The following is a 27,612-nucleotide window of genomic DNA, read 5'->3' as shown; positions in this document are numbered from 1 at the left end:
CCAGCGTTCAAGGGGCCTATCTTGGAGGAGTCCAATGGAAGACGCCCTCTTGCCTGGTGACAGGTGGTGCAACAAGTTGGGGGTCTACAGCCCCACCCCACCCCATTCTGTAAATGTCATTTTCGCTGACAAGCCTGGAAAGGGCTCCTGGCCAAACACTGATAATCCGACAGCCCCTTTCGGAAAGGTTTGAAGATTAACTCAAGGTTCTGGAGAGAAAGGCAAAAACGAGCTCACATCCAAATATCTCAAGCTCCTGGGCAATCTTATTTACTGATCTTGCTGCCTGATCAGGAACAGAGCCCTATAGATGACAGGAGATCTAAGATTAGAAATTAGGGCTGTAGAATCTCTGTGCTGCAAGGTCACATGATGCAGCCTGCTACTCCTGCCTGCAGACCAGAAAGACTGCCACGTAGTGCTGCCACACAAGGAGAGAGAGGACATTTCCCTGTTTCAGTGGACTCAGGGCAAGGAACTTGAAGGGTGTGGCAGGCATTCAAACCAAGGGGGCGGTGTAGGGGTCACAGCAGCGGGATGCACATGCGAAAGACCTGGCTGCAGGTAGGTTGGGATCTGCTGGTTCTAGCTGTGACCGTCAGCAAGTTATTCTTCACCTCTCTGAGCCTCTATTTCCACGTCTGTAAAAATAAAATAACGAAGCTACCCAGAGAAGTAGCCAGGCTTTGGGGAGCCTGAGGCTCAGACCACTGGGGGGAGGGTAGCGGTGAGGGGTGGGGAAGGTCTCTTTTAGGAAGAAAAAATACTAAATTACACATTCAAAATTGCATACAGGACCTTGGAAAGAGCCCCATGTAAGGAGGGGCCTGACAAATCCATCTCGGATGCCACCAGTGGGATTATTTAAGCAAAGCTCTTGTTGCCACCTAGTAAGCCCTCAGGAAATGTTAGTTTGGAGATGGGATGATGGCGGGGAGAGTGGTAGGGCTTGAGTAAAAGGCTGTAATTTTGAGGGAGTTCATCTGCACTGAAGAGAGATAATGACAGAGAGCGGGACACTAGAGAAACGCCCAAGACGTCCTTAGCTGCACAGTGCAAGCCTGGGTGTCATATGGGACCTTAGACAAATCTCTCCCGGTGCCAGTGTCCTTCCCAGGACAATGAGGCTGGGAGTTGTACAGTCTCTGCCTCTTCCTCGGTTCCAAAAGAACACCCCCTATTCATGCCACGGAGCCTTTAGCTAAGACGCACTTAGAGATAAGTAAGTGATTGTTCCTTTTTTTCCCACTTAAGAAAGGGGGACTTCCAGAAGGGACGCCTTGCAGCAGTTGGCAGAGCCAGAGAGCTGTGGAAACCCGACCCTCACACAGGGAGACAGAAGGCACGGTGCGTAGCTATTTTCTCGGAGGCAGAAATGGAGTATTAGTTAAAAACCCTGACGAGGGGGCCTCTGGGCCCAGCACTGCAACTTTCTAGCTATGTGACCCCAGGCAGATTCCTTTACTTCCAGAAGACTCAATTTCCTCTTTATTTAATTTATAGGATTAAATGAGAAAATTCAGATAAAACACTTACAGGAGTGCTTGTCCCTTCGTAAAGTGCTTGATAAATATTTGTTATTAAAATTAATCAGTGTTGTAGTTGCTGTCACTATTACTGTTATTAAAAAATACAGTAAGGGTGGGTGACTGGGTGACTCCTTTCCCAAATCCCTCCCTTCCCCCTGCTCCTCCCAGGAGTCCTCTTCCACTGGCTTCTTCTGGCAGGAGGAGGCGCCCTCCAGGGAGGTGGGCGGGACCTCGGCCAGCTTGGCCAGGGCCAATTAAGGCCCGAGCCTCGGAGCTGGGGTGCACACCTGCACGAGGTACCCTCCCGCTTGCCTCCTTCCACAGCAGACCTCCTCGTCACCCTGCACTCTCCCCTTCTAAAGCAGTCATGTCTGTGCCGAAGAGTGCTGGGGCTCCCCAGGGAGCCGTTACCCTCAAATTGGACAGCATGTCGACTCCCGAAAGTGCCAGGAAGCTGCAGAACAAGGACTCTAGATTCTTGGACGGGAGCCCTTCAGAGTCGCCGGACTTGGAGAAGACCAAGGGCATAACGTGAGTGCTGTTTTCCGCCATCCCCATTTCTGCCCTCCAGCTTGCAGCTTGCACTGGCTAAAACATCCTGAGGTGGGTGTGTCTGACTGGCAACCCATTGTGCTGATGCGGAAACTAAGGTGCAGTCGGAGGCTGAGTCAAAGATGAGCTTAAAGGTGCAGGAATGGAGACTGTCAGAAAAGCCCTTTGGGACATAGTGATCCAGTCCCCAACAAATGTGCAGAGGGGAAACTGAGGCCCAATTGCTCCAGGCCACATGCATAGGGGCTAGGATCAATGCTGGTCCTAAAGTCACTTTTATGTTCCTGGCCAGTCCTGTTAATGTTGGAGAAAGAGGCAGAATCCTTGACTTCTTGGAGGAGAAGGTGAGTCCTGAGCTTAAAACCAGAGCAGCCTCCCTGACAACCAAGCATCGCCTCTTCCTTGCCCCTTTCCTGCAGTAAGCCCGGCCTTTATCTCAATTGAGAATTGCAGTGATGACACCAAAAAGTACAGCATGTGGAAGGTTCTAGTGTTCTCTATTTTCCAGAGGGGGGGTGGGGAGGGGTCATTCACAAGGCTTTCAAAACATGGCAAAGAGGGAAGCCACGCTACAGGGCTCCAGTTCCCCTCACCCAAACCCGACCCCACCACTCAGCTGGACTAGCTAGTTCATTTAGGAAGAAAGTAGGGGGGCATGGCGGTGAAGAGGTTCTGCCACTTTAAGAAGACAGGTTTTGCACATTGGCGTAGCGGAAAGAGCACTGGACAGAGAATCACAAGACCTGAGTTCGAGTTGTGACTCCGCTCCTTCTCTTCTCTGAGTCTCAGTTTCCTGATACACAAAATGTGGCTAAATAGGTGGCTGAGCGAATTTAAAGAGGATGCTCGTGGAAATGAGATCTGAAGGTGTGTGTTTGGGGGTGTGCAGCCGGGGAGGGGGGCGGGGGGACTGTCAGAGGCAGGCAAAGCTCCTCTCCTCAGCCATCCTGCAGGACACTTGAGGGACAGACACAGTGAGTGGCACTGCGGCCTGGAACAGTTGCCCCAGGACTAGTCCTGAGGGTCACTAAGTATTAGTGATCCTGAGGGTGAGATGAGAGGGTGAGCCATCTAGGCCTTGGGGCCATCCACTGCTGAGCAGAGGCATTGCTCAATCAGAGACCTTGAGGAAACCCACTAACTCTTGTGTTCTGAACTGATGCAAGGTTTGGTGGCGATTGCAGCTACTTAAGAATGGAAGGAATAAAGCGAGTAGGAGCTGGAGGGGACCCGTGGCTTGGAGAGAAGCCACATAACAGGCTGGGTAAACCTGGTACCTACAGGGTCAGCTCACCTGGGTTCAAATTCCCACTTAGCTGCTTACCAGCTTGGGCAAGGGACCCAACTTCTCCGTGCCCAGTTTCCCCTCTGTGAAATGATAGTTTACTCCTCCCAGGCGATCTGAGCATAAAGCCCCCAGACACGGTGCTTGTAAGCCCCGGCTGCTGTGGACATGATGCCAGTCCAAGGTCACAAAGGAGTTAGGGCTGGAGCCCAATCGCCTGACTCCCGGTCCAGCACTTTGCATGACTTACCACACCATGTTTTTAAGTTGGCTGAGCGGCCCAAAGTTAAAATTCCAATTTCCTAAGTCCTTTAGTTAGAAATTTCCAAAATGACCCATTGACCCTTTCCTAGTTGCAAAACAAGCCCATCACTGGCGGAGTAGGGTGTAGTGCTCTGTCAGCAATGTTGACGCCCACAGGGAGAAAGGCATGCGAGACTCTCCGCCCCCTTTCTCCCGCGATTGTTCTCTTTAACCCTTAGCAAATCTGGGCACAGAACCTCAGGAGGCAAGAGGGTTGAGGGCTTTCTCATAGAGATATGGGTGTTTGGGGTAGTTCTTTCAAAATATCATTACTACTAACACTCACAGAGGCTCAGCAAAGGTGAGCATGTTGCTCAAGACGACACAGCCAGTCTAAGTAGCAGCCTTGGGTTTTAGTCCCTGGTTTGTCCAACCCCAGAGACCAGGCTCCTTCCAGGATACCTCTGCGACTGAAAGGCTCTCGTGGGGAATGTCCAAGGTTTCTAAAGTTGTATGTGTAAACCCAGCCTCACCTTGATTTAACCTGGTCCAGGTACAGAGAGGTGTGGAAATAGATTTGTTTTGTAATCCACCAACAGAGAATGTCCCTCCCTGGAAAAATTTTTCCTCTGATGATTTAGACCTTGTCCTCTGGACCAACCTTCACATCTGTCTTAAAGAAAGGGTCTGAGTTTTTGCTTTTGTTTGGGGGAAGGGAGGCATGCCGTTCCCCAGCCTTGTTGCCCTTGGCTGAGAAGAACAAAAACCAGAAAAACTCAGGAGCCCAATCCCCAAATGACTGTGTCCCACCAGACCCCATCTAGGGACTCAAGTCATCTAACCTATTTATTCAGAAATTATGATGATTTCTTATTTCTGACTGTCCTTTTCCCTTTTCTCTGAGTTTAATCCTATCTTACTACTAGTTTTATGACCTTAAGCTAGTTGTTACCCTCTCTCTGAGCCTCAGTTTCCCCAGTTATGAAACAGGGTTGTTCCTTCTCTCATTCTGTCTGGGTTTATCTCCAGAAGACTGTTTAGCGAAAGGAGGGGTGAAGAACAGCAATGTAGCCCTGGGTTAAAGTCTTGGTGCCCCAATATGTCCTGGGCAAGTCATTAAAATATCCCTGTGCCTCAGTTTCTTCATCTGCAAGATGATCATAGTGTCTGCTTCGTAACCTTGACAAAAGGATTAAATGAGATAATACGTGTAAAGTACTTAGCATAGTACCTCCTATAGTGAGTGTTATACTGGCATCTACTGAGTGTTAGCTGCTAAAACCAGGATAATTCTGGGCAAACCTGGACGACCAGTTATCCTGCAGAGGACCCAGATGTGCCAGGCAAGGACCCAGGAGCTGAGGGATGGCCAAGAGCCCCCGAGCCAGCTTGCCTCAGTGCTGGCATGCTGCGAGGAGACTGTTGAATCTCCTCCCCTCCACACCCCCTCCCCAGCCTCACGTCTCCTTGCTCTCCTTTAGATTGTTCCAGACCTTGGTTCACTTGTTGAAAGGCAACATGGGCACAGGGATCCTGGGACTGCCCCTGGCCGTGAAGAACGCTGGCATCCTGGTAAGAGGGGCCGCCGGTGGAGCCACCGTGACCAGTGGTGGAAAGGAGGCGGGAGGAGAGGCTTTGATGGTTTTTAGTAGCCTGCAACGAGCAGTCTTTCCAGGAGGCAGCTTGGTCCAGACTTGGAGTCTAGACATCTAGCCTAGGCTAGAGCTCTGTCTCTGGAGCAGACTTTAGTGGCCTTGACAAGTCGTCTGTCCACTCTCCAGGCCTCAGTTTCCTCCCTTGTAGAGGAAACTATGACCAGTTTCCCAGTTATGCTCTGCAGAGCCTTAGGTGGCCTTGGGGAAGCCTCAGAGGCCACATAGGACACGTGTGGTCGGGATTCTGGGTCCCCTACTCGCACCGCCATACCCCATTGTAATTGCTTTCTGTGTTTTGTTGGACTAATACTTGAGATCGTATTTGACAAACAGCTGCTGCTATTATAAAGGAGCTTGCAAACCAGTTTTCTAGAAAGTTATTTGAGTCCGTAATGAAATCTGCACTACCAAATTCCTCCTCGCAGTGCTCTTCATGAATCCCTTCTCCTCTCTCCTCCCTCGCCCTGCCCCCCTCCAGGTGGGCCCACTCAGCCTGCTGGTGATGGGCTTGGTCGCCTGCCACTGCATGCTCATCTTGGTCAGGTGTGCCCAGCGCTTCTGCCAGAGGTGAGGAAAACGGCGTCCTTGTGTCACTTCCTTTGGTACACGTCCTACACATAGCAAGAGTTTACTTCTTAATTTTCTCCAATAAGGCCAAGAAAGAGAGAAGAGCATGTAGGGATAGGGAGCTTGGTGATCTCAACCAGGCCATACTACGTATGTGGTTGGTTCATCTGTAAATTGGGCATAGACAATAATCCATGCCTAGCCCTGCCTCAGAGACTTGTCATGGGGATCCAGTGGGATCGTTGATGTGAAAACTTCTGTGCCCACGCCAGGCGCGTGGTATCACTCCTGCTATGTAGTAACCACCTCACTTGACAGGTAAGGAAAACAAGCCACCAAGGAATTGCTGCCAAGTGTCAAAGCCTGAACGAGAACTTACATCTCTGCCCCAGTGTTCTTTCCACTCTCTAGCTGTGTCCTGCCTTGCTCAGCATCTCTTAACTTTTCAGCATGTGATCTTAGGTTAAACTCTCTCTTGGCAACAGTCTATGCACTCTCTCCTGCAGGCTTAACAAGCCCTTTCTGGACTATGGGGATACGGTGATGCATGGACTAGAAGCCAGCCCCAGCACCTGGCTCCAGAACCACGCCCACTGGGGAAGGTAACCTGACCTTGCTTTCCTGCAGGGGGTGGGGTACAGGAGTAGAAGATGCTGCTGTCAGCGGTGCCGTCTTCCCTGGCAACGTGGCTTACATGGCTCAGAAGGTCAGATGTTCCACATGGGAGGGTTCGTTGGCAACATCCCTGATCCAGCCCCACTCCTACTATTCCTCCAGTGACAGGGTGCTCATCCCTTTGCTGTGGGGCTTTAATATCATCCACTCTTTTATTTAACCACATTCATCCAGTTGCTGCTATGTGCCAGACCCTGGAAATCCCATAAGGGAAAAGACAAATAGCAAGAACCTGTCCAGTGGGAAAGACAGACGTTAGATAGCTCAGGACACAGTTGTTTAATAACCACTGGGATAGATAAGGTGAAGGAGAGAAGCTTGCCACGGGGCAGGTAAGGAGAAGTGTGTCCGCTGGGGGAGAAGGGGACTTCTAGATGGGACAGATGAGATGAGTCCTGAAGGAAGGAGTCCTGAAGAATGAGGAATTACCTGGGGACAGCAGATGGGTGCCTGGAGGGCCTTCCAGGAAGGAGGAAGGGCAGAGGTGGATGCCCTGAAGCAGGCAGTTTCAAGGAACAGAAAGGACAGGTAGCTTGAGGGCAGAGAGTGAGGGAGGGGGAAGTGAAGGAGCCAGGTGCCCTGTCAAGTTGTGTATTTTAGACCCTCTTAAAGGTTTTGTTCTTTTCTTAAAGGAAGCCACTGGAGGGTTTGAATCAGGGAGGTCATCATAGTTGCATTATTTTGAGATCTATCTGTCTCCCGCGAGGAGAATAGATTTGATGGGAGCAGTAGTAGATGGAATCAGATCCACAAAGAGTCTGTTGACAACATCCAGACAGGTGGCAGTGGGGATGAAGGGAAGTTGGCTTGGTTATCAATGGGATCCCAGGATCGAGAAAAGGAAAGAGTCAAGGTTGACTCAGATTTCTGACGACTTCTATTTTGGACAAGTTGGGTGCCCGAGTGACATTCAAGTGCAGATGTCCAGTGGGCGTGTATAGGTTTGGACCTAACTTCACACAGGAGAGCCAGAGTGGAAGTCGTCCGCCACGAAGCCATGGGCAGGAGAGGTCTCTTAGGGAGAGAGTATAGAGTGAGGGAAAAAGGAGAGGAAATGACCAAGACTTTCAGGACCATTTGTTGAGCTGAATGAAGTCTTCCTCCTTAAAAAATCTCACCTTTTATCTCTCAGAGATAACACAGAATGAGTCAATACCCTTTGCCCTCTGGTACTGGGGAATAACTCTACTCCTTTGACTTTATTTTCAGATCTATCCCCACCCCATCTGCCTCCTATTTTTGAGCACCATCTAGATTGTCAGAGTCTCTCCCAAACTGTGATATCCCAAACCACGTGTGCCCCTGACCATGGGAGGTCGTCTACATGGCATCGTGGGTCTGGCACCAACCTTACCCAAAGCCCATGCTTAATACAGTCAGCCTGGGAGCAGACTCAGAAGGCTATGGGTCCACTCTCAAAATCAAGAAAAAAAAGAAAATAATAATAATAATGATAATTAAAGAAGGCTATGGGACAATGACCAGAATTTTCCAGGTTTTGTGACTCAACATGAGACTTGCCTGCCATAGCCCCTCAAATCCTTCTACTCATAGTTGGGCAGATAAAGAAGCTTCTCCTATTCCATTTAGGGACCTCGTTCCACTAATTCTCACCTCTCCTACAAGTGGAACTCCTTGACTATGGGCTCTTCCTCTTAGTCTTTAATGTGTTCGCCTATCTACATGTTAAAAAAAAATAAGTAAATAAAGCTTCCTCGACTTTACACCATTGTAGCCACTATCCTATCTTATATTCAATATATGTTATTCACCCAATATCTACTGAACACCTACAGTGTATCAGGAGGTGCTTTAGGCAATGAGTCTACAATGATGAACAAGACGGGCACCATCAAAATTGGAGCCCAAGGGCAATACACATAACCTTAACATTTGTTAAGGATATGCTGAGGAAGAAAACCTGGAGCCCACACTCTAGCTGCATGAAGGAACAGACCACTCTCTGATTTTACTTCTATGTGCCCTTCACCTCTTTCACAGGTCACCTGGCTTTACTATCCTTATAATTCTACTGAAGTTCTTTCTACCAATGTCCTAAGAGACCTCCTTGTCGCACCTTCCTTACTCCAGAGAACTTCTCAGCAGCAGTGGGTACAATTGACTGTTCTCTTCTTCAAACATTCTCACCCCACTTGGATTCTATTAAACCTCTTTTCCCCAAGTTTCCCTCCTATCTTTCTGGCCATTCTTTTACACTGGTTGTAGGCTTCTTTGTTTCTATTAAATATTGGCATTTAGAACATTGCTTTCTTCTCTTCTCACTCTGCACACTCTCCAACACTGATCTGCCTTTTTAAGGCTTTATCCATTACCTATCCATTATCAACTCAGCAGTTCCAGACCCTAGTACAGAGTTGTCTCCTGCAGGAACCCTAAGCTCAACAATTCAGATACTGAATGTGTCATTTCTTCCCCTTCTCCTAAAACAGTTCCTCCTTCCGAGTTTCCCGGTTCATTTTGTTGTCCAAGCCAAAAGCCTATAAATCACCTTTGATCATTTCCTTTTCCTTTCTCTTCTAGATGTGATCACCAAGTTCTATAAGTTCTAGGTCCCTGGTATCTCTTAAAATGTTTCAATGCTGTCATGCTAAGGACTGTGTCTTTGTCCAGGCTGCTGCCATCTTTCACCTCCATTATTGACAGAATCTCCTACCCATTCTCCCACCCTCAGTCTTGCCCCTGCCATGGACTCTCCACCCGACAGCTAGAGAAATCTGCCTGCTCCCTTGCTGAGAGGCTCTTTTCTTACTTCTTCCCCTCCTCCTCCTCCCCCTCTTTCTTCTTCTTCATCCACTTTTTTTTTCTCAGTCTTTCTTCCTTTTCCCAAGGGACTCTCACTCAGGTATTAGTTTTTCTAGGAAGGCTTTCTGTCTGCCCATAATTTGGATAAAATGCCCTTTACCGAAGCCCTAATGCCATATTATAATGATTTTTGTCCATCTCACCCTTTAGTGTACAAACCACTAGAGGAAGGGACCATGTGTCATTTGTCTGTGTCTCAGTCCCTAACAGAGTGGTTGGCACATGGGAGAAAATAAATATTTAGCACTAATGACAGCTAATAAAAACATTGTGTCTTACATTAATTAATGTTGATTATGAGGAATTCTGCAGAGCCAAGTGTGGGGGAAGGATCCTGACCATGAAGAATTTTATCACTCGCAGAGCCGAGTATGTGAGGCTAGTTGAAAACGCTTGATAAAAAAGAACTATTGTTACCTTACTTCTTTGCCCCATCGTTGATTGTGGTGGAAGGACTGAGGGGGCTGGTCCAGGGCCACCAACCCCTGAGGACAGAGGGCAGAATGGCAAGAAATGGAACCCACAAGTTGGCTTCTTTTATAACAAGTTTTCTCTCTCTCTCTCTCCCCCCTCTTCCAGGCGTATCGTGAGCTTCTTCCTTATTGTCACCCAGCTGGGCTTCTGCTGTGTGTATATTGTGTTTCTGGCCGATAATTTAAAACAGGTAGAGTCTTCTAGAGAATATGGGATGGAAAAAGATGTGGACAACAGGCTCCTCTGCTAGTTGTTTGTTTAACAATTCGCTTCTTCTCTCTGAGTTCTCAATTAACCAACAAAAGAAGTTAAACTAGATGTTATCAAAGTGGCCTTCCCCTGTTCACATATTTGCAGATTTCTGTGTGGTTACTTTTGCCACGATACCCTTTGTCACGTATCTTGGACTTATTCTCAAGGTTAGTCCCTACAGTCGTAAACTGGAAAGATCCTTGCATTTTGTCAATCCTCCTGCCTTGGAGTTCAATCATACTTAATGTTTCTAAAATGGATATGAGTGTTTCGTGATGATTCCCAGCCTTCCCTGGGTCATCTGTTTCTACCTATAGCTACTACTCTGTGGCGTAACAGTCGTCGTCCCCAGGAAATCTTCCTGATCTAAACTTGACATTATTTTGCAACACTTTGAGCAAAATAATATGGCTAATAACGAGGCCTTCCTTAAGCAGTAAGCTTTAAAAATAAAACTATTTTTAGGGCTTTTTTTTATGCTTATAGCAGCAATCCCAGAAAATCAGAAATGTAAAAAGGTTAGAAAGAAGAAAAACATAGTAAGAATTCAGAGTTAGCTTCTATAATGTCAGGCACAGTGCTGAGCATTTTACATACTTTCCCTCACTTAATCTCTCCATGACCTTATCAATGAAGGTGCTGTGATTATTCCTATTTTGCAGATGAGAACACTGAGGTTATAAACTCTATAATGTATATATGTTCACAGAACCGAGGTTAAAAACCCAGGTCTGTTTGACATCAGAGCTCAAGTTCTTAAATACCATCCTGTATTTCTTCTCCCAACAAAACAAAATAAAATAAAACTACTCTCAGTCCAACTACTCATGCTTATAATGTAATGTAACATTAACTAGTTAGCATTTTGCAATAGCCTTACATTTTGCAATGTAATTTTTAATAGTTTCATAATATTCCTTCATACAGACCATAGCTTAACCGGTCTTCCATCACTGGATATTTCTTTTGTTTTCCTTTATTTTTCCACTATAATTGGTTGCAGTGACACACAAGTCTTTGTGGACTCCTTTATTTTCTTAGTGTATGTTTCTTGAAGTAAAATTACTTAGTCAAAGAGTTTGTTTTGAAGGCTCTTAAAACACATTGCAGACCCATATGTGCCATCTGCATTTATTATCATCTGCATTTATTTATCATCTGCATTTATTACCAAACAAGCACTGTCTCAAGGCATTTACAGGCTAAAACCCAAAAAGTTAAATATCAACATGGTATTTTGGTGCCAAGTCAGGATGCCACTAAACACCCCGAGGTCAGGGGTGCTAATTGTGAACTACATGGCAGAGATCACTGGAGAGGGCAGGCTTCCTCCAAGGGGGTGCATCTACGGGGGTGTTGAAGGGCAGATTGGAGGGAAAATGGTGGCAGCCAAGGTGGGGAAAGGGACAACTGAAAACCCAGAGGCCATAGGAGAAGAAGAGCCTTGAAGGTTGAATAGGGCCATTTATGGAGGGCCTTGAAGTGCCTGGCTAATGTTTGGTCTTTTTCCTACTGTAGTGAGGAATCAAAAAAAAAACAAAAAAAAAAAAAAACTGAATGTTTCTTTTGTGTATCCATGGTATGTTGTTAAGTGAAAAAAGGATTTTAAAATAAAAGGATGTATACTATGATTGCAGTCTTATAAAATAAAAAGGATGCATATAATACATGTAATTAGGGATATTGTGTAGAAAATATATAGATGAATATATCCCAAAGTGTTACCATGCCTATTCATGGGTACTGAGATTATCAATGCTTTTACATTTTCTTCCTGCATAACTTGAGTTTCTAATTGTTCTGCGGAGGATTGTATTGCTTGCATGATAAGACTGTATCAATTAAGTCATACTGATTTTAAATGGAGCATGGTAACCCACCCCTGACTTTGCAAGAGAGTGTTTATACTGTGTTTGGGAGAGCAGGGGGCAGCGAGGGGGTTCTTATTTATCACAATGGTTGGGCGATGCTAATGGCATTCATTGCGTGCAATCCAGGAATACTAAATGTTCTCTAATGAATGATCCAACCCATACAAGGAAGAGATTTCTCACTTGAAATGCCAGTATTGGCCCAATTATAAAAACAGTAAGTGTATGGATTAATTAAGAAACAGTAAGTGATGCAGGGTTTTGGTTATAAGCAAAAGAAATAGATCTGGGGGATTTAAGCAGAAAATAAGTTCAATGAAAGGATATTAGCTAACTTACAAAATTTTAAAATGGGTTCTCAGTAAAGAACAAGAACCTGGGTAGCTGGGAGAATATCGACAGTAGAACACACGAGCAGTCTCATCAGGGATCCACCATCAGAATTAATTTTTATCCTTTTCTACTTCTGTCCTTGTGTCCCTTTGCTTCACATCTGGATTCTGATTCCTGGAACAGATACTGAATGCACCAGCTGAAGTCAAAGTCCTTCACCTCTGCCATATGACTGATTCACAGTCCTCCAAGGCTGCATACGATGGCCAAGAGAATCCACTAAAAATAAATCAATATCAGGAGGAATGGATGCTGGTTGCCAAAAGTCAACAAATATCCACTCTAAATCCAGTTATTTTTTATTAAAGCTATTTGTGCAGCCTCTTTTGAGGAAGTATGGTGTAGAGGGTTTAGAATAAGAAGTTCTAAATTCACCCACCCTCACCGTGAGACTTGGCATGGTGGGACACTCCAGCTCCTTGTGAGGGAGTTTGGTTATGGGTGAGGCACTGAGCCAACCATGCGGTCAGAGGCTTTATCATGTCCTCTTCTGGCCCTCCCCATTCCTTCCTCAGGTAGCGGAAGCCATTAATAGCACCACCAACAACTGCCACAACAACGAGACAGTCATTCCGACCCCCACCATGGACTCACGGCTCTATATGCTGGCCTTCCTGCCCGTCCTGGTGCTGCTGGTCTTCATCCGGAACCTCAGGGTCCTGACCATCTTCTCCATGTTGGCCAACATCAGCATGCTGGTCAGCCTGGTCATCATTGCCCAGTACATCGCCCAGGTGGGTGCACACCACACATCTGGCTCCTCACGCAGGAGGGGCCTTTGGATCCATGATAGAGCAGGTGCCAACCCTCCACTCTTCAGCCTAGTACTCACCTACTGTAGCATTTCTCCCACAGAGATGTCTCTGTACAATCTCATTCTTCTGGATATCTCCTTGTTCACGATGTTCTTCCAAACACCTATTTTTATGTCAAATTCTGGCTTTTAAAAAAATGTGCTTTGCAAGGAAAATATCTTGATTGGTAAACTATTGACCATTCCTGTAATAGTTGGCTAGCAGCAAAAGGCAGATGAAAAGCAGGTTCTTGTACTACAGCTAAAACTTATTGAATTGCCCATAGCCTATAATTCCAGGCACCGTAAGTTACTCTGAGGGAAGGCAAGAGGAAAAATCCCTAATATTTAGTCACAGAGGTGTAAATAGTCTCAAAAACCATAAGAAAATCTAATATGATGTTAGTTACAATGTCTTTGAGGTTGAATTTGGGATATCGATTTTCCTTCAATTTCCTAATTCCTTATCCTTTCTAATTTTTCTTTTCAACACTACCTAGAAATTTAAACCTTGGAAACTCCTTGGCATCCCCAATAACTTTCAGTTATTTTTCTCTTTGAGAAGCCACAAGAGAAAAAAAAAGTTATATTGTTTATGAAACTTAGTAAACATAATAAATTAGTCAAACATTTTAGAATAGCTACGGCTCAATCTTTTATTCCTTAGAAGGTATTGGTGAATTCTAAAATTCTAAAATTGAATTTCCTAATGAGATCGCTAAACTCTGATCCATTTTTTTGGACTATTCCAGAGGTTGCCCAATTAGAAAAATGGTTCTGTAATTATTTTCACCTTCCTGCACACACTCTCCCCTCCTCAATTTACAGCAGATTAAAGAAGAAAAGGGGACTTTCACGTTTAACTAATTACTTTGGGCTCCCTAGACTATTACTGTGACTGCAGTCTATTTAAAGGTACTCTTGGGCACTTTGGGTGGGCACTAATCCGTGGTGTGTAAGATTTTCTTTTGGAGGTTTTTGATAAACCAAACTCCCTCCATGAGATACTGATCCTTCGGTACTTTGCCGGTTCCTCGTGTTTCTGTCCTCTGGTTCTTTGGTATTATAAAGTGCTAAAATCCACTTTGATGGTGGCCTATTTCCCGTTGATGTCTTCTAAACTTCTTTTTTTTTTTGAGACAGAGTCTCGCTTTGTTGCCCAGGCTAGAGTGAGTGCCGTGGCGTCAGCCTAGCTCACAGCAACCTTAAACTCCTGGGCTCGAGCGATCCTTCTGCCTCAGCCTCCCGAGTAGCTGGGACTACAGGCATGAGCCACCATGCCCGGCTAATTTTTTATATATATATCAGTTGGCCAATTAATTTCTTTCTATTTATAGTAGAGACGGGGTCTCGCTCTTGCTCAGGCTGGTTTTGAACTCCTGACCTTGAGCAATCCGCCCGCCTCGGCCTCCCAAGAGCTAGGATTACAGGCGTGAGCCACAGCGCCCGGCCTCTTCTAAACTTCTTGATACTCAATTTTAAAAAAAATCAGCTTTCCTCTCAGAGGACCCTTCTCTTCAAGGCGCTCAAATGGTCTTTGAAAGTGACTGTCCTATTGCATTTCTCTCCCCTACAGGACATTCCGGACCCCAGCCAGTTGCCACTGCTGGCAAGCTGGACGACCTACCCTCTCTTCTTTGGGACAGCCATTTTTTCATTCGAAAGCATTGGCGTGGTAAGGTTGGAATTAGGGTGGCCTTTCCCTGGTGCTGAAAAGGAGCTGTGAGCTTGGGGTCTCTGTGCCCTCCTGGCCATTGTGTTGGGCCTGCTGGAAAATGCACATGGGAGAAAGTGACCTCTGCTCCCACTTGGGTCGGTTGTCACCAGCAAGAGAGAAATAGATTACAACAGAGAAGCCGGCAGGAGACAGTTCTAGTTTCGTCCCAATACATCTGTTAAACATGCACCCTCCTATCGACATGAGTTTTCTAGTCTTTCAAAATCAACTCTAAAAATGGTGGCATACAATTTAAATTCAGGGATTTGACTAAACATACAGGAGTTTTAAACTGGAAAGTACTGTGTGTTTACAATCCATTGTTATATAGTCTCTACTTCCACATTTGAGGAAGGGTAGTGCTGTCTACATTTTTTTTTAATATAAAATACTTTAAAATTTACATACAGAAAAATTTACTTTTTCGTGGACATTCCTGTAAGTGTTGAGAAATGCGTAGAGTTGCAGTTACACCACCGTGAGGACACGAAACAATTCCCTCCGCACAAAAAGCTCCCTCATGCTGCTCCTTTGTAGCCTTCCCCGACCACTAACCCCCGGCAACCGCCTTCTGTTCTCTGCCTCTGTTGGTTTCTCTTTTCTAGAACGTCACGTACGTGAGATTATACAGTGTGTAACTTTCAGAGACCAGCTTCTTTCACTCGGCCTAATGAACTTGAGCTTTATCCGTGTTGTCACGTGTGCCAATAACTTGTTGCTTTCTGTTGCAGAGTGTCCACTGTCTGGGCAGTACCACAGTTCATCAACTCACCTGTTGAAGAACATTTAGGTTGTTTCTAGTTCTTGGCAATTATTAATAATGCTGTCGTAAGCATTCGTGTACGGGTTCTTGTGTGAATGTTAACGTGTTCATTTCTCTAGGAGTGGGATTGGTAGGTCACATATGCATGGATCGTTATAAGAAATTGCCAGTTTTCCAAATTGGCTGTAGCATTTTGCATTCCCACCAGAAGGTATGAGTGTTCCAGGTGTTCTGCCTTTGGTAGCAATTGGACGTATCATCAGTAGTTGTTAATATTTCAGCCACTCTAATGGGTGTAGTGGTATTTGATTGTGACTTAATTCCCATTTTACTAATGAACAATGATTCTGAGCAACTTTTTGTGTGCTCATTTGGCATCTGTATGTCCTCTTTGATGCAATGTCTGTTCAAATATTTTGCAAATTTTTGAAAAACTGAGTTATTTTCTTTTCGTTGAATCTTAAGAGTTATTTATGTATTCCAAATGTAAATATTTTATTGGATCTGTAATTTCTAAATATTTCTTCAGTCTCAAGCTTCTCTTTTTATTCACTTAACAGTGTCGTTTATAGAGCAAAAGCTTTTAATCTTTATAAAGTCATATTTATCAAACATTTTCTTATAGATCCTGCTTTTTTTTTTTTTTTTTTTTGAGACAGAGTCTCACTTTGTTGCCCAGGCTAGAGTGAGTGCCGTGGTGTCATGCCTACCTCACAGCAACCTCACACTCCTGGGCTCAAGCAATCCTGCTGCCTCAGCCTCCCAAGTAGCTGGGACTACAGGCATGCGCCACCATGCCCGGCTCATTTTTTCTATATATATTAGTTGGCCAATTAATTTCTTTCTATTTATAGTAGAGACGGGGTCTCGCTCTTGCTCAGGCTGGTTTTGAACTCCTGACCTCGAGCAATCCACCCGCCTCGGCCTCCCAGAGTGCTAGGATTACAGGCGTGAGCCACCGCGCCCGGCCTTAGATCCTGCTTTTGATGTTATAGTCAAAAGCACTTTGTCTAACCCAAAGTGAAAAAGATATTCTTTTATATTTTCTTCTAAATGTGTTATAGTTTTAATTGTACATTTAGATCTATGATTTAGTCTGAGTTAATTTTTGTTCAAGGTGTTTATAGGTTGAAGTTTATTTTTTTAATAAGATGCCCAATTGTTCCATCATCATTTGTTGAAAAGACTATCCATTTTCTATTTCATTGTTTTTGCATCTTTGTATAAAGTTCATTGGCATATGTGTATGTGTCAATTCCTGGACCTCCTATAATGATCAATGTGTCTCTTTTCACCAATATCAATCTGTCTTGATAACAGAAGCTTTATCTTAAAACCATGTGGTATAAATGCTCCAACTTTCTTTTAATTAACATCTGTATGACATATATTCTTCCTTCCTCTTAATTTTTTTACTGAGATAAAATTCACATAACATAAAACTCACCAGGCTGGGCGTGGTAGCTCACGTCTATAATCCTAGCACTCTGGGAGGCCGAGACAGGAGGATCACTCAAGGTCAGGAGTTCAAAACCAGCCTGAGCAAGAGCAAGACCCTGTCTCTACTAAAAATAGAAACAAATTAATTGGCCAACTAATATATATATAGAAAAAATTAGCCGGGCATGGTGGTGCATGCCCATAGTCCCAGCTACTTGGGAGGCTGAGGCAGAAGGATCGCTTGAGCCCAGGAGTTTGAGGTTGCTATGAGCTAGGCACTCACTCTTGCCTGAGCAACAAAGTGAGACTCTGTCTCAAAAAACAAAAACAAAACATAAAACTCACCATTTTAAAGTATGCAATTCAGTGGCTTTTAGTACATTAACAATATTATGCAATTATCACCACTAATTCCAGAACATTTCCATCACCTGAAAAAGAACCCATGTACCCATTAGCAGTCACTTTCTTTTTTTTTTTTTTTTTGAGACAGAGTCTCACTCTGTTGCTGTGAGTAGAGTGCCGTGGCATCAGCCTAACTTACAGCAAACTCACACTCCTGGGCTCAAGCAATCCTCCTGCCTCAGCCTCCCAAGTAGCTGGGATTACAGGCGTACACCACCATGCCAGGATAATTTTTCTACTTTCAGTAGAGATGTGGTCTTGTTCTTGCTCAGGCTGTTCTTGAACTCCTGACCTCAAGCAATCCTCCCACCTCAGCCTCCCAGAGTGCTAGGATTACAGGTGTGAGCCACCGCGCCCAACAACAGTCACTTTCTAATTCTCCCCTTTTCTCACCCCCTGGCAACCACTAACCTGATGTCTGTCTCTATGGATCTGCCTATTCTGCACATTTCATGTTGTGACATGTATTAAAATTTCCCTCTTTTTTTAAGGCTGAATAATATTCCATTGCATGGATACACCACATTTTTTTTTTTCCATTTTCAGTTGATGGACGCTTGGGTTGCTTCCACCTATTGGCTACTATGAATAATATTACCATGAACACAAGTGTACAAATAGCTCTTCAAGTTCCTGCTTCCAGTTCTTGGGGTATACACCAGAAGTAGGATACCTTTCATCTTTATATTATGGCTCTCTTTCTCCCCCTCTCTCCTTACACTGTAATATTTCTACAGGTTCTGCCACTGGAAAACAAGATGGAGGATGCCCGCCACTTCCCAATCATCCTGTCTTTGGGAATGTCCATCATCACTGCCCTGTACACCAGCATTGGGGCTCTGGGCTACCTGAGATTTGGAGATGATATCAAGGCCAGCATAACCCTCAACCTGCCCAACTGCTGGTACCTCCATGGGCCCTTGGGGGTGGGAACTCAGGGATGGGTGGAACATGTAGATCACTTCCTTCCCTTCCGTAGCTGGGAATCCAAGGTCTAGAGAGCCTCCCCCAGGGAGAAGCAGAGTTGTCATTGAAAGTATGGTCTTCAGATTCTCTGTCCAGGGAGCTCCTCCTTCAATAACAGCCTCCCAAATTGAGTTAGGCCTTGACATCTGAGCATGAAGAGGACATGATTTAAGGAGAGAGGGCAGATGCGAGAGTCCTTGGTCACCTAAGGAGAGAAGAAGGGAGGGGTACTGGGAGAGGACAAGAGGCAGAGCACTCAGGGGCGGCCACACTTCCATTGCATTTACTAAGGCTTGTCACCAAGTCTTGCATGCCACAGCCAATGGTGTCCATCCCCCAAATCAGAGTAGCTAGGATGAAAAAGTGTGAAACACTCTGGGAGGCCAAGGCGGGAGGATCCCTCGAGGTCAGGAGTTTGAGACCAGCCTGAACAAAAGCAAGACTCCGTCTCTACTAAAAAAATAGGAAGAAAGGCCGGCGTGATGGCTCACGCCTGTAATCCTAGCACTCTGGGAGGCCGAGGCGTGTGGATTGTTTGAGGTCACGAGTTTGAAACCAGCCTGAGCTAGAGCGAGAACCCATCTCTACTACAAATAGAAAGAAAATTAATTGGCCAACTAGTATATATAGAAAAAATTAGCCGGGCATGGTGGCACATGCCTATAGTCCCAGCTACTCAGGAAGCTGAGGCAGGAGGATCGCTTGAGCCCAGGAGTTTGAGGTTGCTGTGAGCTAGGCTGATGCCACAGCACTCACTCTAGCCTGAACAACAAAGCGAGACTCTGTTTCAAAAAAAAAAAAAAATAGGAAGAAATTAGTTGGGCAACTAAAAATATATAGAAACAATTAGCTGGGCATGGTGGTGAACACCTGTAGTCCCAGCTACTCGGGAGGCTGAGACAAAATGATCACTTGAGCCCAGGAGTGTGAGGTTGCTGTGAGCTAGGCTGATGCCATGGCACTCTAGCCAGGGCAACAGAATGAGACTCTTGTCTCCAAAAAAAGAGAAAATCCAAAAGTGTGAAACAAAAGCAATTTTGGAAGACCATTGGAATCTGTAAAAAGTATACGTTCCAATATACTCAATGAATGCATGAATGCAACAGCTGCCACAGACTTCAACAGTGCTTTATTTAAACAGACACATGAACCCACAGCACTAGGTTCATGCAGCATTGTCTCCCATAGCAGGCATGTCGTTCATGACAGGATGCCTCTGTCTTTAAGCAGACAGTCACTTGGAGACCTAATTTGCCTTTTTCTCCCAAGATGATAAATGTCATTCATCAAAAATTTGCTGCATGCCAATTATAAGCACATGCCAGTCTAGACCCATGCCTGTGAATGGTGCTTCACTACCTCCACCAGCTCGTGATCCAGGGGGAATGGGGCAGAAATAGGGAGTGTATGTACATAAGCTTGAACACAGCACAGAAAAAGAGGCCTTAGGGATTTCCGAGGAAAGAAGCACATCAGAAGGGGACAACAGGGAAACTCGTCCAACAAGACAACTCCGTCCAAACAAGGAAAGCTATGGTACACCTGGGTCCAAGTCTCAGCTGCGCCACCTGCTGGCTTATGGTTGCAGATGGTTCACTTCACCTCTCTGAGCCTCACTTTCCTCATTTATAAAGCAGAGTGGTGGGGATTAAGTTGAGCCATGTCTAAAAGTATCTAGCATGTGGTCCCTGCTCAAAAGGAGGGGAATTTAGAAAAAAAAAATTGATAAGGCTTGGACAGATGGAATAAAGAGGGTATTCCCAACAGCAGGATTAGTACAAGCAAGAAACACAGAAATGTGGAAATGAGCCTTTTTTTAAGAAATGAGCTAAACACACGTGCGCACACACACATTTATTAAACATGGCAGATGCATCTACCACTTTAGTGGACTAAGGAAAACTAGTCGTATCTTGATAGGTCAAAGAAAACGTGGATAGAACTCAACATACGCTGAAACCTCACACACTCTCTGCCCCTAGTTTGAGGCCTGCAAGTGACCTTGCTTCTCCTGTTATTCCATCCCCAACCACAAACCCCAACCTCCACACAACCCTGTGTATGAACTGTATCTGCCCCCAAGGATCCAGGTTTCTGCAGTTCTCTCAACCAACTAGAAGCATCTGTTGAGGGCCTGCTGTGTACCAAGAGTTTTGGGGAATCTAGAGAATTCCTAAGGACTGACAGAGATCACAAAGGACTAGGCTCTTTTAGATCCAGGGTTTTTGGTCTTAGCCACTTATCATCTGTGTCTACCTAGGCATAGTATCTGACTTGAGCCCCTCTTTCCTAAAATCTAAAATTGAACATTGAGGGCTGGGCATGGTGGCTCACGCCTGGAATCCTAGCACTCTGGGAGGCTGAGGCAGGAGGATCGCTTGAGCCCAGGAGTTTGAGGTTGCTGTGAGCTAGGCTGACGCCATGGCACTCACCCTAGCCTGGGCAACAAAACGAGACTCTGTCTCAAAAAAATTGAGCAGTGACAGTAGTTTATGGGTGACAGTAGTTTATGAAGGTGCTATATACACCCATGCTCAAGATTCTTTTTATTTCATTTAGAGGTGACCCTTCCAACTGTTTCCATTCAATCCATAATGCTTCACTCTGTTTTTACTGCATGCTGTGTTGAGACTCCCTCTTGACTCCTAGAAGATCCCTTTCCATCATTTTCAGATGGGGAAACAGAGGCCCGAGGGACTGGGCCAAGGTCAGAGGCTGATGTTCCCAGGAGGCCGTGGTCAGAGCGCAGTGGCCCTGGAGAGCAGTGCTCTGGTTTTTCTTGCAGGCTGTACCAGTCCGTCAAGCTCCTCTACATCATCGGCATCCTGTGCACCTATGCCCTGCAGTTCTACGTCCCTGCCGAGATCATCATCCCCTTCGCCCTCTCCCAGGTGCCAAAGCGCTGGGCATTGCCTCTGGACCTGTCCATCCGCCTTGCCCTGGCCTGCCTGACATGTGAGTCACAGGCAGAGCGCAATGTTCCTGCTGATCTTTCCCAGGGGGCTGTCAGGAGTTGGCCGGACGGCAGAGGATAATCATGACAACTAGCATTTACTCAGCACTTACTGTATTTCAGGGGCCATTCTAAAGCTTTACAAGAACAAAGCCTCAGGGACAACTCTATTCTTACACGTACTTAATTAGACAGGTTTATTGGTGCCCAGACTAAGGGAGTGACACAGCTTATCGAACAACAATCATAACAAGAACTGACAGGTATCGAAAACTTACGGTGTGCCAGGCACGGTACTAAGCTCTTTCCAGTCCACATTTCATAGTATTTTATTCTGTCATCATGAGAATTCTCCAGAGCTGGGATAAACCCTACTTTACAAAAGAGGAAACTGAGGCAGTGAGTGATAAATAATCAGCCAGGGAGTGTCAGTGGTGGGATGTGAGCCCAAGTCATCTAAGTCCAGAGCCAGTGTCCTTCACCTCCAGGAGAGGCACTGGAAATGGGCAGCCAGGCCGGCTGCAGTGGCTCATGGCTGTAATCCCAGCACTTTGGGAGGCCAAGGAGGGAGGATCGCTTGAGGCCATGAGTTCAAGACCAGCCTGGGCAACATGGTGAGACCCCATCTCTGTAAAAAACAAAAAAAGAAAGAAAGAAAGAGGGCAACCAGCAAGTCTAATATGGCAACAGGTATTGTTTTACCCTCACAATGTTGTATACATTTGGGCCAACATTAAAAATGTGGGCAATTTCACATACAAATCCAGATTTCTGGATTATACAAATCCAGAAAAATAATTATGGATTATACATATCCATAATTTTGGGGGTAAAGGAAATAAAATGATTTGACAAGCCCAGGGTCACATTCTCTATCAGCAACAATCAGCAGGAGCTCCTTGGCCCCTGGATGGTCTCGTGCTCACCTGTCAGCCGAGGCCGGCCCCACTCACCCCCTCTTAGCCCTCCTGTGTGCCCAGACCCCGTGATGCAGAGTGCCCCTGTCTGCAGTATTTCACCAGACACCAGAGGGGATGTTAGAGATTCCTGCATTAAGCGTGAGCTGGCCCAGCTCTCCCTAAGGCTCCCTTTGACTGTCACTGCTAAAGTTTCTTCTTTTTTAAGGCTGAATAGTATTCCACTGTAGGCATATACCACATTTTCTTTATCCATTCATCTGTCAATGGACATTTAGGAGATTTTTTTTTTTTGCATTTTTATGGTATGATGAAGTCTTTACTTTTAAATGAATATCAGTACATCAAGTAATAACATGTAACAAGTTCTTGAATTCTATCATCTAGTAATTTTGATTGAAAGAAGCTAAAAGCGGCCCCAAACAATTACACTTGTATTCACTGTCCTAACCATTAACAGAAATGGACTGTTTTAAGTCTGACTGCTACTTCATACAGGTTACAAATAACTACTTATTCCCTTTTCACAGATAAAGCCCCTGAGCATCAAGAAAATGTTACGGGGAAAAAATTATTTAATCCCTTTCTTTCTTTAAAGAACTGGTTTTTTTTTTCTTTTTTACTAGATCTAAGAAAGAAAAAGTCAACCTTGATATCTATGTTGCTTGAGCTAAAGGCATAGGAAAACAGGCAATGTATACTCGTTAAATTTCTAAGAAATAGGAAGTGAAAAGATGAAATCTTTAGATAAGTTCTAAGTCTGTCCAAGGAAGCTAGATTGGCTACTTTCCAGAAAGTGAGAGGACCTACTATATAATACACAGAAATAATTTAATGGCTTTTCATAAGAATGTAACTGGGGCTTTGCTAAAGCTACGTATTCCATGAAGCATCTAAAATAGCAGCCCGTGGAAAAGGGACTCCTCTTGTATCCATTTGTGTGGTAGTTTTCATGGATTTCTGGCCAGATGTTCCAGACCAAGGCCAGGAGGTTGTCCAAGATTTCATCCTTGTGCTAGAAATGGGCTGCAGGACCATCCTCTCCTCCTGGGTCTGCTTCTGTGCTTCAGTGCTGCAGCTGCCCTGGCCATGAACTCCTTCTCCCTCTGCAGGCCAGCCGTTCAGCTTCAGCCCGGCTCCCTTGGGCTGCTTCAGCCTCTGGGTCTTTGCTTGTGGCCTCAGACACCTTCTCCAGTGCCCACCGCCGGTCTTGCAGTAGCGTCAGGGTCCCCTGCTACTGACTAGCCGAGGAGATTCTTTTTTTTTTTTTTTGAGACAGAGTCTCGCTTGTTGCCCAGGCTAGAGTGAGTGCCGTGGCGTCAGCCTAGCTCACAGCAACCTCAAACTCCTGGGCTCAAGCAATCCTCCTGCCTCAGCCTCCCGAGTAGCTGGGACTACAGGAATGCGCCACCATGCCCGGCTAATTTTATATATATATTAGTTGGCCAATTAATTTCTTTCTATTTATAGTAGAGACGGGGTCTCGCTCTTGCTCAGGCTGGTTTCGAACTCCTGACCTCGAGCAATCCGCCCGCCTCAGCCTCCCAGAGTGCTAGGATTACAGGCGTGAGCCACCGCGCCCGGCTTCGAGGAGATTCTTGATTCTCACTGTACTAGACCAGCCCTTTGCATTTATTAGCCACTAATTTTTTTTTTCTCTTGAGGGGATTGATGCATTGTCAGTTTGACCTTGGTAACAGGAACCACTCAGAGATTCTAGAGAAATCAAAGAATTTGCCCCAAAGTATGAGAGTAGCAAACCCTGAAGCCTAAAACTACAGCTTCTTAAAGCATTGCTTCAATTAGTACTTATGAGTAAGTAACTTGGAGTGGAAATGAAGATAACTTTTCTGAGTGCTTCATTTGCATTAATTAGCATATCTAGAACTTTAATGCCATGGGCAGCACGAATACCTAAAAGGGTAGGTGGCATTTATCCCCAGGCTGACAAAGGATTGGAGACTTGGCCAAGGCCACACAAGAAAAAGCCAGATTCCTGCCTTCCAGACCCGTTTTCTTTCTGTTACACCATACTCCTTTTCCAAAGGAAGCCTAGTCGGGGCTTCTGGGATTTCTTGGTGACCAGGAACATTTCCATCAAATAAAATAAAATTAAAAATATAAAAGCCTAGGCCTGTAAAACATCCTGCTGAAAAAAATATAATTGTGAAATCTTTAGCTTTTCATGTTTCTTTGTCGGATGTTTTCTGACATGTATAAGAAACTTGGAGAAGGCACTTCTTTAATGAGACCATGGGTCTCATTCCAACTGAAGATCCCTTTGTGCTATAAATGATTTTGCATCCTAATTGTCTGCAAGTAAGAGGTTCTTGTACTCATGCTAATTGTTTATTAAAATATTAAGTCTACAAAGGCAGGATTTTAAAAAATATATATTTTGTCTGTTGGTTTGAACAGTTCCCAGCAATGTTATTTAGTGTTATTTGTTAAGAGATTAAGTGTCATTGAATATGTAGGGATCTAAAACGTACCTCAGTAGCATAAAGATCATTTTAAGTTAAAAACACTTGAATAAATAGCAGCTGCAGAAAAAAGCTTTACCTAAACTTCTTTGCTGATGTAACCAGAGCCTCCAGAAAAATAGTAGCTGCCATAAATCCCTTCTCTGGGAGGTTTAGAGCCAGAAAGGAGACTAACTGCTATCATTGGACTGACTAATCGCTTAATAAACTTTATCTGAAATGGTCATACCTTCCATTTGTTCTTCCATAGAAGCCCTTCCTCCTCCTCCCTTTCCTCTTATTCAGTGGGTATCTTTGGCTGTTCTGGAAGCCAATTTATCTACAGATCCACGGTCTCATTAAAGAAGTGCCTTCTCAGCCGGGCACGGTGGCTAACGCCTGTAATCTTAGCACTCTGGGAGGCTGAGGCGGGCGGATTGCTTGAGGTCAGGAGTTCGAAACCAGCCTGAGCAAGAGCCAGACCCCGTCTCTACTATAAATAGAAATAAATTAATTGGCCAACTAATATATATAGAAAAAATGAGCCGGGCATGGTGGCGCATGCCTGTAGTCCCAGCTACTCAGGAGGCTGAAGCAGGAGGATCGCTTGAGCCCAGGAGTTTGAGGTTGCTGTGAGCTAAGCTGACGCCACGGCACTCACTCTAGCCTGGGCAACAAAGCGAGACCCTGTCTCAAAAAAAAAAAAAAGTGCCTTCTCCAAGTCTCTAGAGCTGCTAAATAAACTTTGTCTTTTCTTCTGTTAATCTTGTCTATTCTCAGTTAAACTTACAGGCTCCCAACCACTGACCCTAAGTTGGTAGAGGAAACATTTTTCCTCCCAACCATATAAATATATATATTTGAAAAATAATTGGAAAGAGACAGGGTTTCTTCTCATTTGTTTTTTGAGACAGGGTCCCTCTATGTTGCCCAGGATGGCCTTAAATTCCTGGGCTCAAGGGATCCTCCTGCCTCAGCCTCCCGAGTAGCTAGGACTGCAGAACTTCGCTACCACATCCAGCAGAAGTTTTAATATGTAACCTCTAGGGCAGGCGTCCTCAAACTACGGCCCGCGGGCCACATGGGGGTGTTTTTGCCCATTTGTTTTTTTACTTCAAAATAAGATATGTGCAGTGTGCATAGGAATTTGTTCATAGTTTTTTTTTCAAACTATACTCCGGCCCTCCAAAGGTCTGAGGGACCGTGAACTGGCCCCCTGTTTAAAAAGTTTGAGGGCCCCTGCTCTAGGGAGTGTGATCAGCGGTATAAGAGGGCTTTCAACTTTTACTTTCTATAACTTAATTTCTGAGAAACGCTGCTTTATTTTTTTAAGAAGATTTTAAGGACAAACATTGATAGTTTGCTTAAGCCTGTGATCCTCCATCTGCCCTCTCTCATCCTCCTGCAGGCATCCTGGCCATCCTCGTCCCCCGCCTGGACCTGGTCCTCTCCCTGGTGGGCTCCGTGAGCAGCAGCGCCCTGGCCCTCATCATCCCACCCCTCCTGGAGATCGCCACCTACTACTCAGAGGGCATGAGCCCCCTCACCATCGCCAAGGACGCCCTGATCAGCATCCTGGGCTTCGTGGGCTTCGTGGCAGGGACCTACCAGGCCCTCTATGAACTGATCGAATCAGAAGAGTCTCTCCCCTTTTCTAACTCCACCACTTTTGTTCAGTGACCATGGTGCTGCTTCTTGCCCACCAGTACCTGACTTATGATGACACGGATCTCTTTCACTTGCATTATCTTTATAATGCATCTTTACTTTGCCTTTTCTCTGAGCCAACTCGAGGTGAAACAAGGAAGGACTCACCAGCTTAAAAGTCTAATTGGTAATTTTAAATATATATATATATATATACACATATTTTCGTTTATTTCTTGTTCTCACCATCTCTTACTTTCTACTAATTTGAGAACTCTTGCATGGAAGCTGTCTCCCAAGTCTTGCCAACTTTTTGGTAATTCACGTGGTGAATTTCACATCCAGAGTGGAGCTATTCAAAAAGAAGCCACCAGGGGACCCCACAGGGCAGCAACTGGAGGAAAGAGAGGCGCAGCCAGCTGAGGCTGACCATGCTTTTGGCAAAGCGTTTCGCCTTTTCTGGATCTATTCAAAAAGCAAACACTAGGAGTAGAGACATGATGCACAACCCAGCAAGACGTGCACAGCACCAGTGTCGAGATGGACAAGGCCAAGATGACCAATGAGAGTTGCAACTCTCAGATAGAAAGGAGACTTCCATATTTAAGTCAAGGGCAATAAACTTTCCAAACCACTGGATAAAGTTTTGGCCCAGTTCAAAGATTCCAGCACTGACTAGGAGGCATGGAAGTAGATGTGCCAGTCGGGGGCGCGGGGGGTGGACATAAACATTATTTGAATGGACTTTACATCTTAATTCTAGCAAAAAACATCCTGAATTCTACTGTGTGCAAAACATAGTGCAAGGTTCTTGTAGAAGATAGCAAAAATTGCCATAAATTCCTCTTGATAATGTGCTTTTGTGGTTCCTCCTATCAAGAGATGAAGCCTATATCTCTACCCCTTAAATCTGGTCTTGACCTTGTAATTTGCTTTGGCCAATGGGACGTGCAAATCCGACGCACACAGAGGCTTAGTGATAGCTTGTGCATCGGGACTTGCGTCTCTTGCTGCTCTGTGGAGGATGACAGACCGTGTGGAGCGTACATGAATCATCCCAGTTGAGCCCAGTCCCTCGGATCAACCAGCCTGCCAACTTCCAGACACACGAGTGAAGCCATCCTAGACTATATGCAACCCCAGACATAGAAGCTGACCCAGACCATGGAATTGTGCAGATGATCCACAGAACCGTGATAAATAATAAATGTATATGATTTTAATCCCTAA

At 45.2% G+C, this 27,612-nt stretch overlaps 1 protein-coding gene across 1 annotated transcript; it reads left to right on the top strand.

Moving 5' to 3' along the window:
• The first annotated feature begins 1,804 nt into the window (after positions 1–1,804).
• LOC105858045 (proton-coupled amino acid transporter 2) lies at positions 1,805–27,612 on the top strand. Its single transcript, XM_012740899.3, has 10 exons — positions 1,805–2,060; positions 5,091–5,181; positions 5,743–5,831; positions 6,338–6,433; positions 9,909–9,993; positions 12,835–13,053; positions 14,689–14,787; positions 18,175–18,341; positions 21,189–21,358; positions 26,144–27,612. The coding sequence occupies exons 1-10, from the start codon at positions 1,897–1,899 to the stop codon at positions 26,413–26,415; spliced, it is 1,452 nt and encodes a 483-aa protein (XP_012596353.1). The 5' UTR covers positions 1,805–1,896; the 3' UTR covers positions 26,416–27,612.

Source organism: Microcebus murinus, chromosome 21 (genome assembly GCF_040939455.1).
Source record: "Microcebus murinus isolate Inina chromosome 21, M.murinus_Inina_mat1.0, whole genome shotgun sequence".
NCBI lineage: Eukaryota > Metazoa > Chordata > Mammalia > Primates > Cheirogaleidae > Microcebus > Microcebus murinus.
Note: the sequence above shows the minus strand (reverse complement) of the source record. Positions and strands in the feature narration are given on the sequence as shown.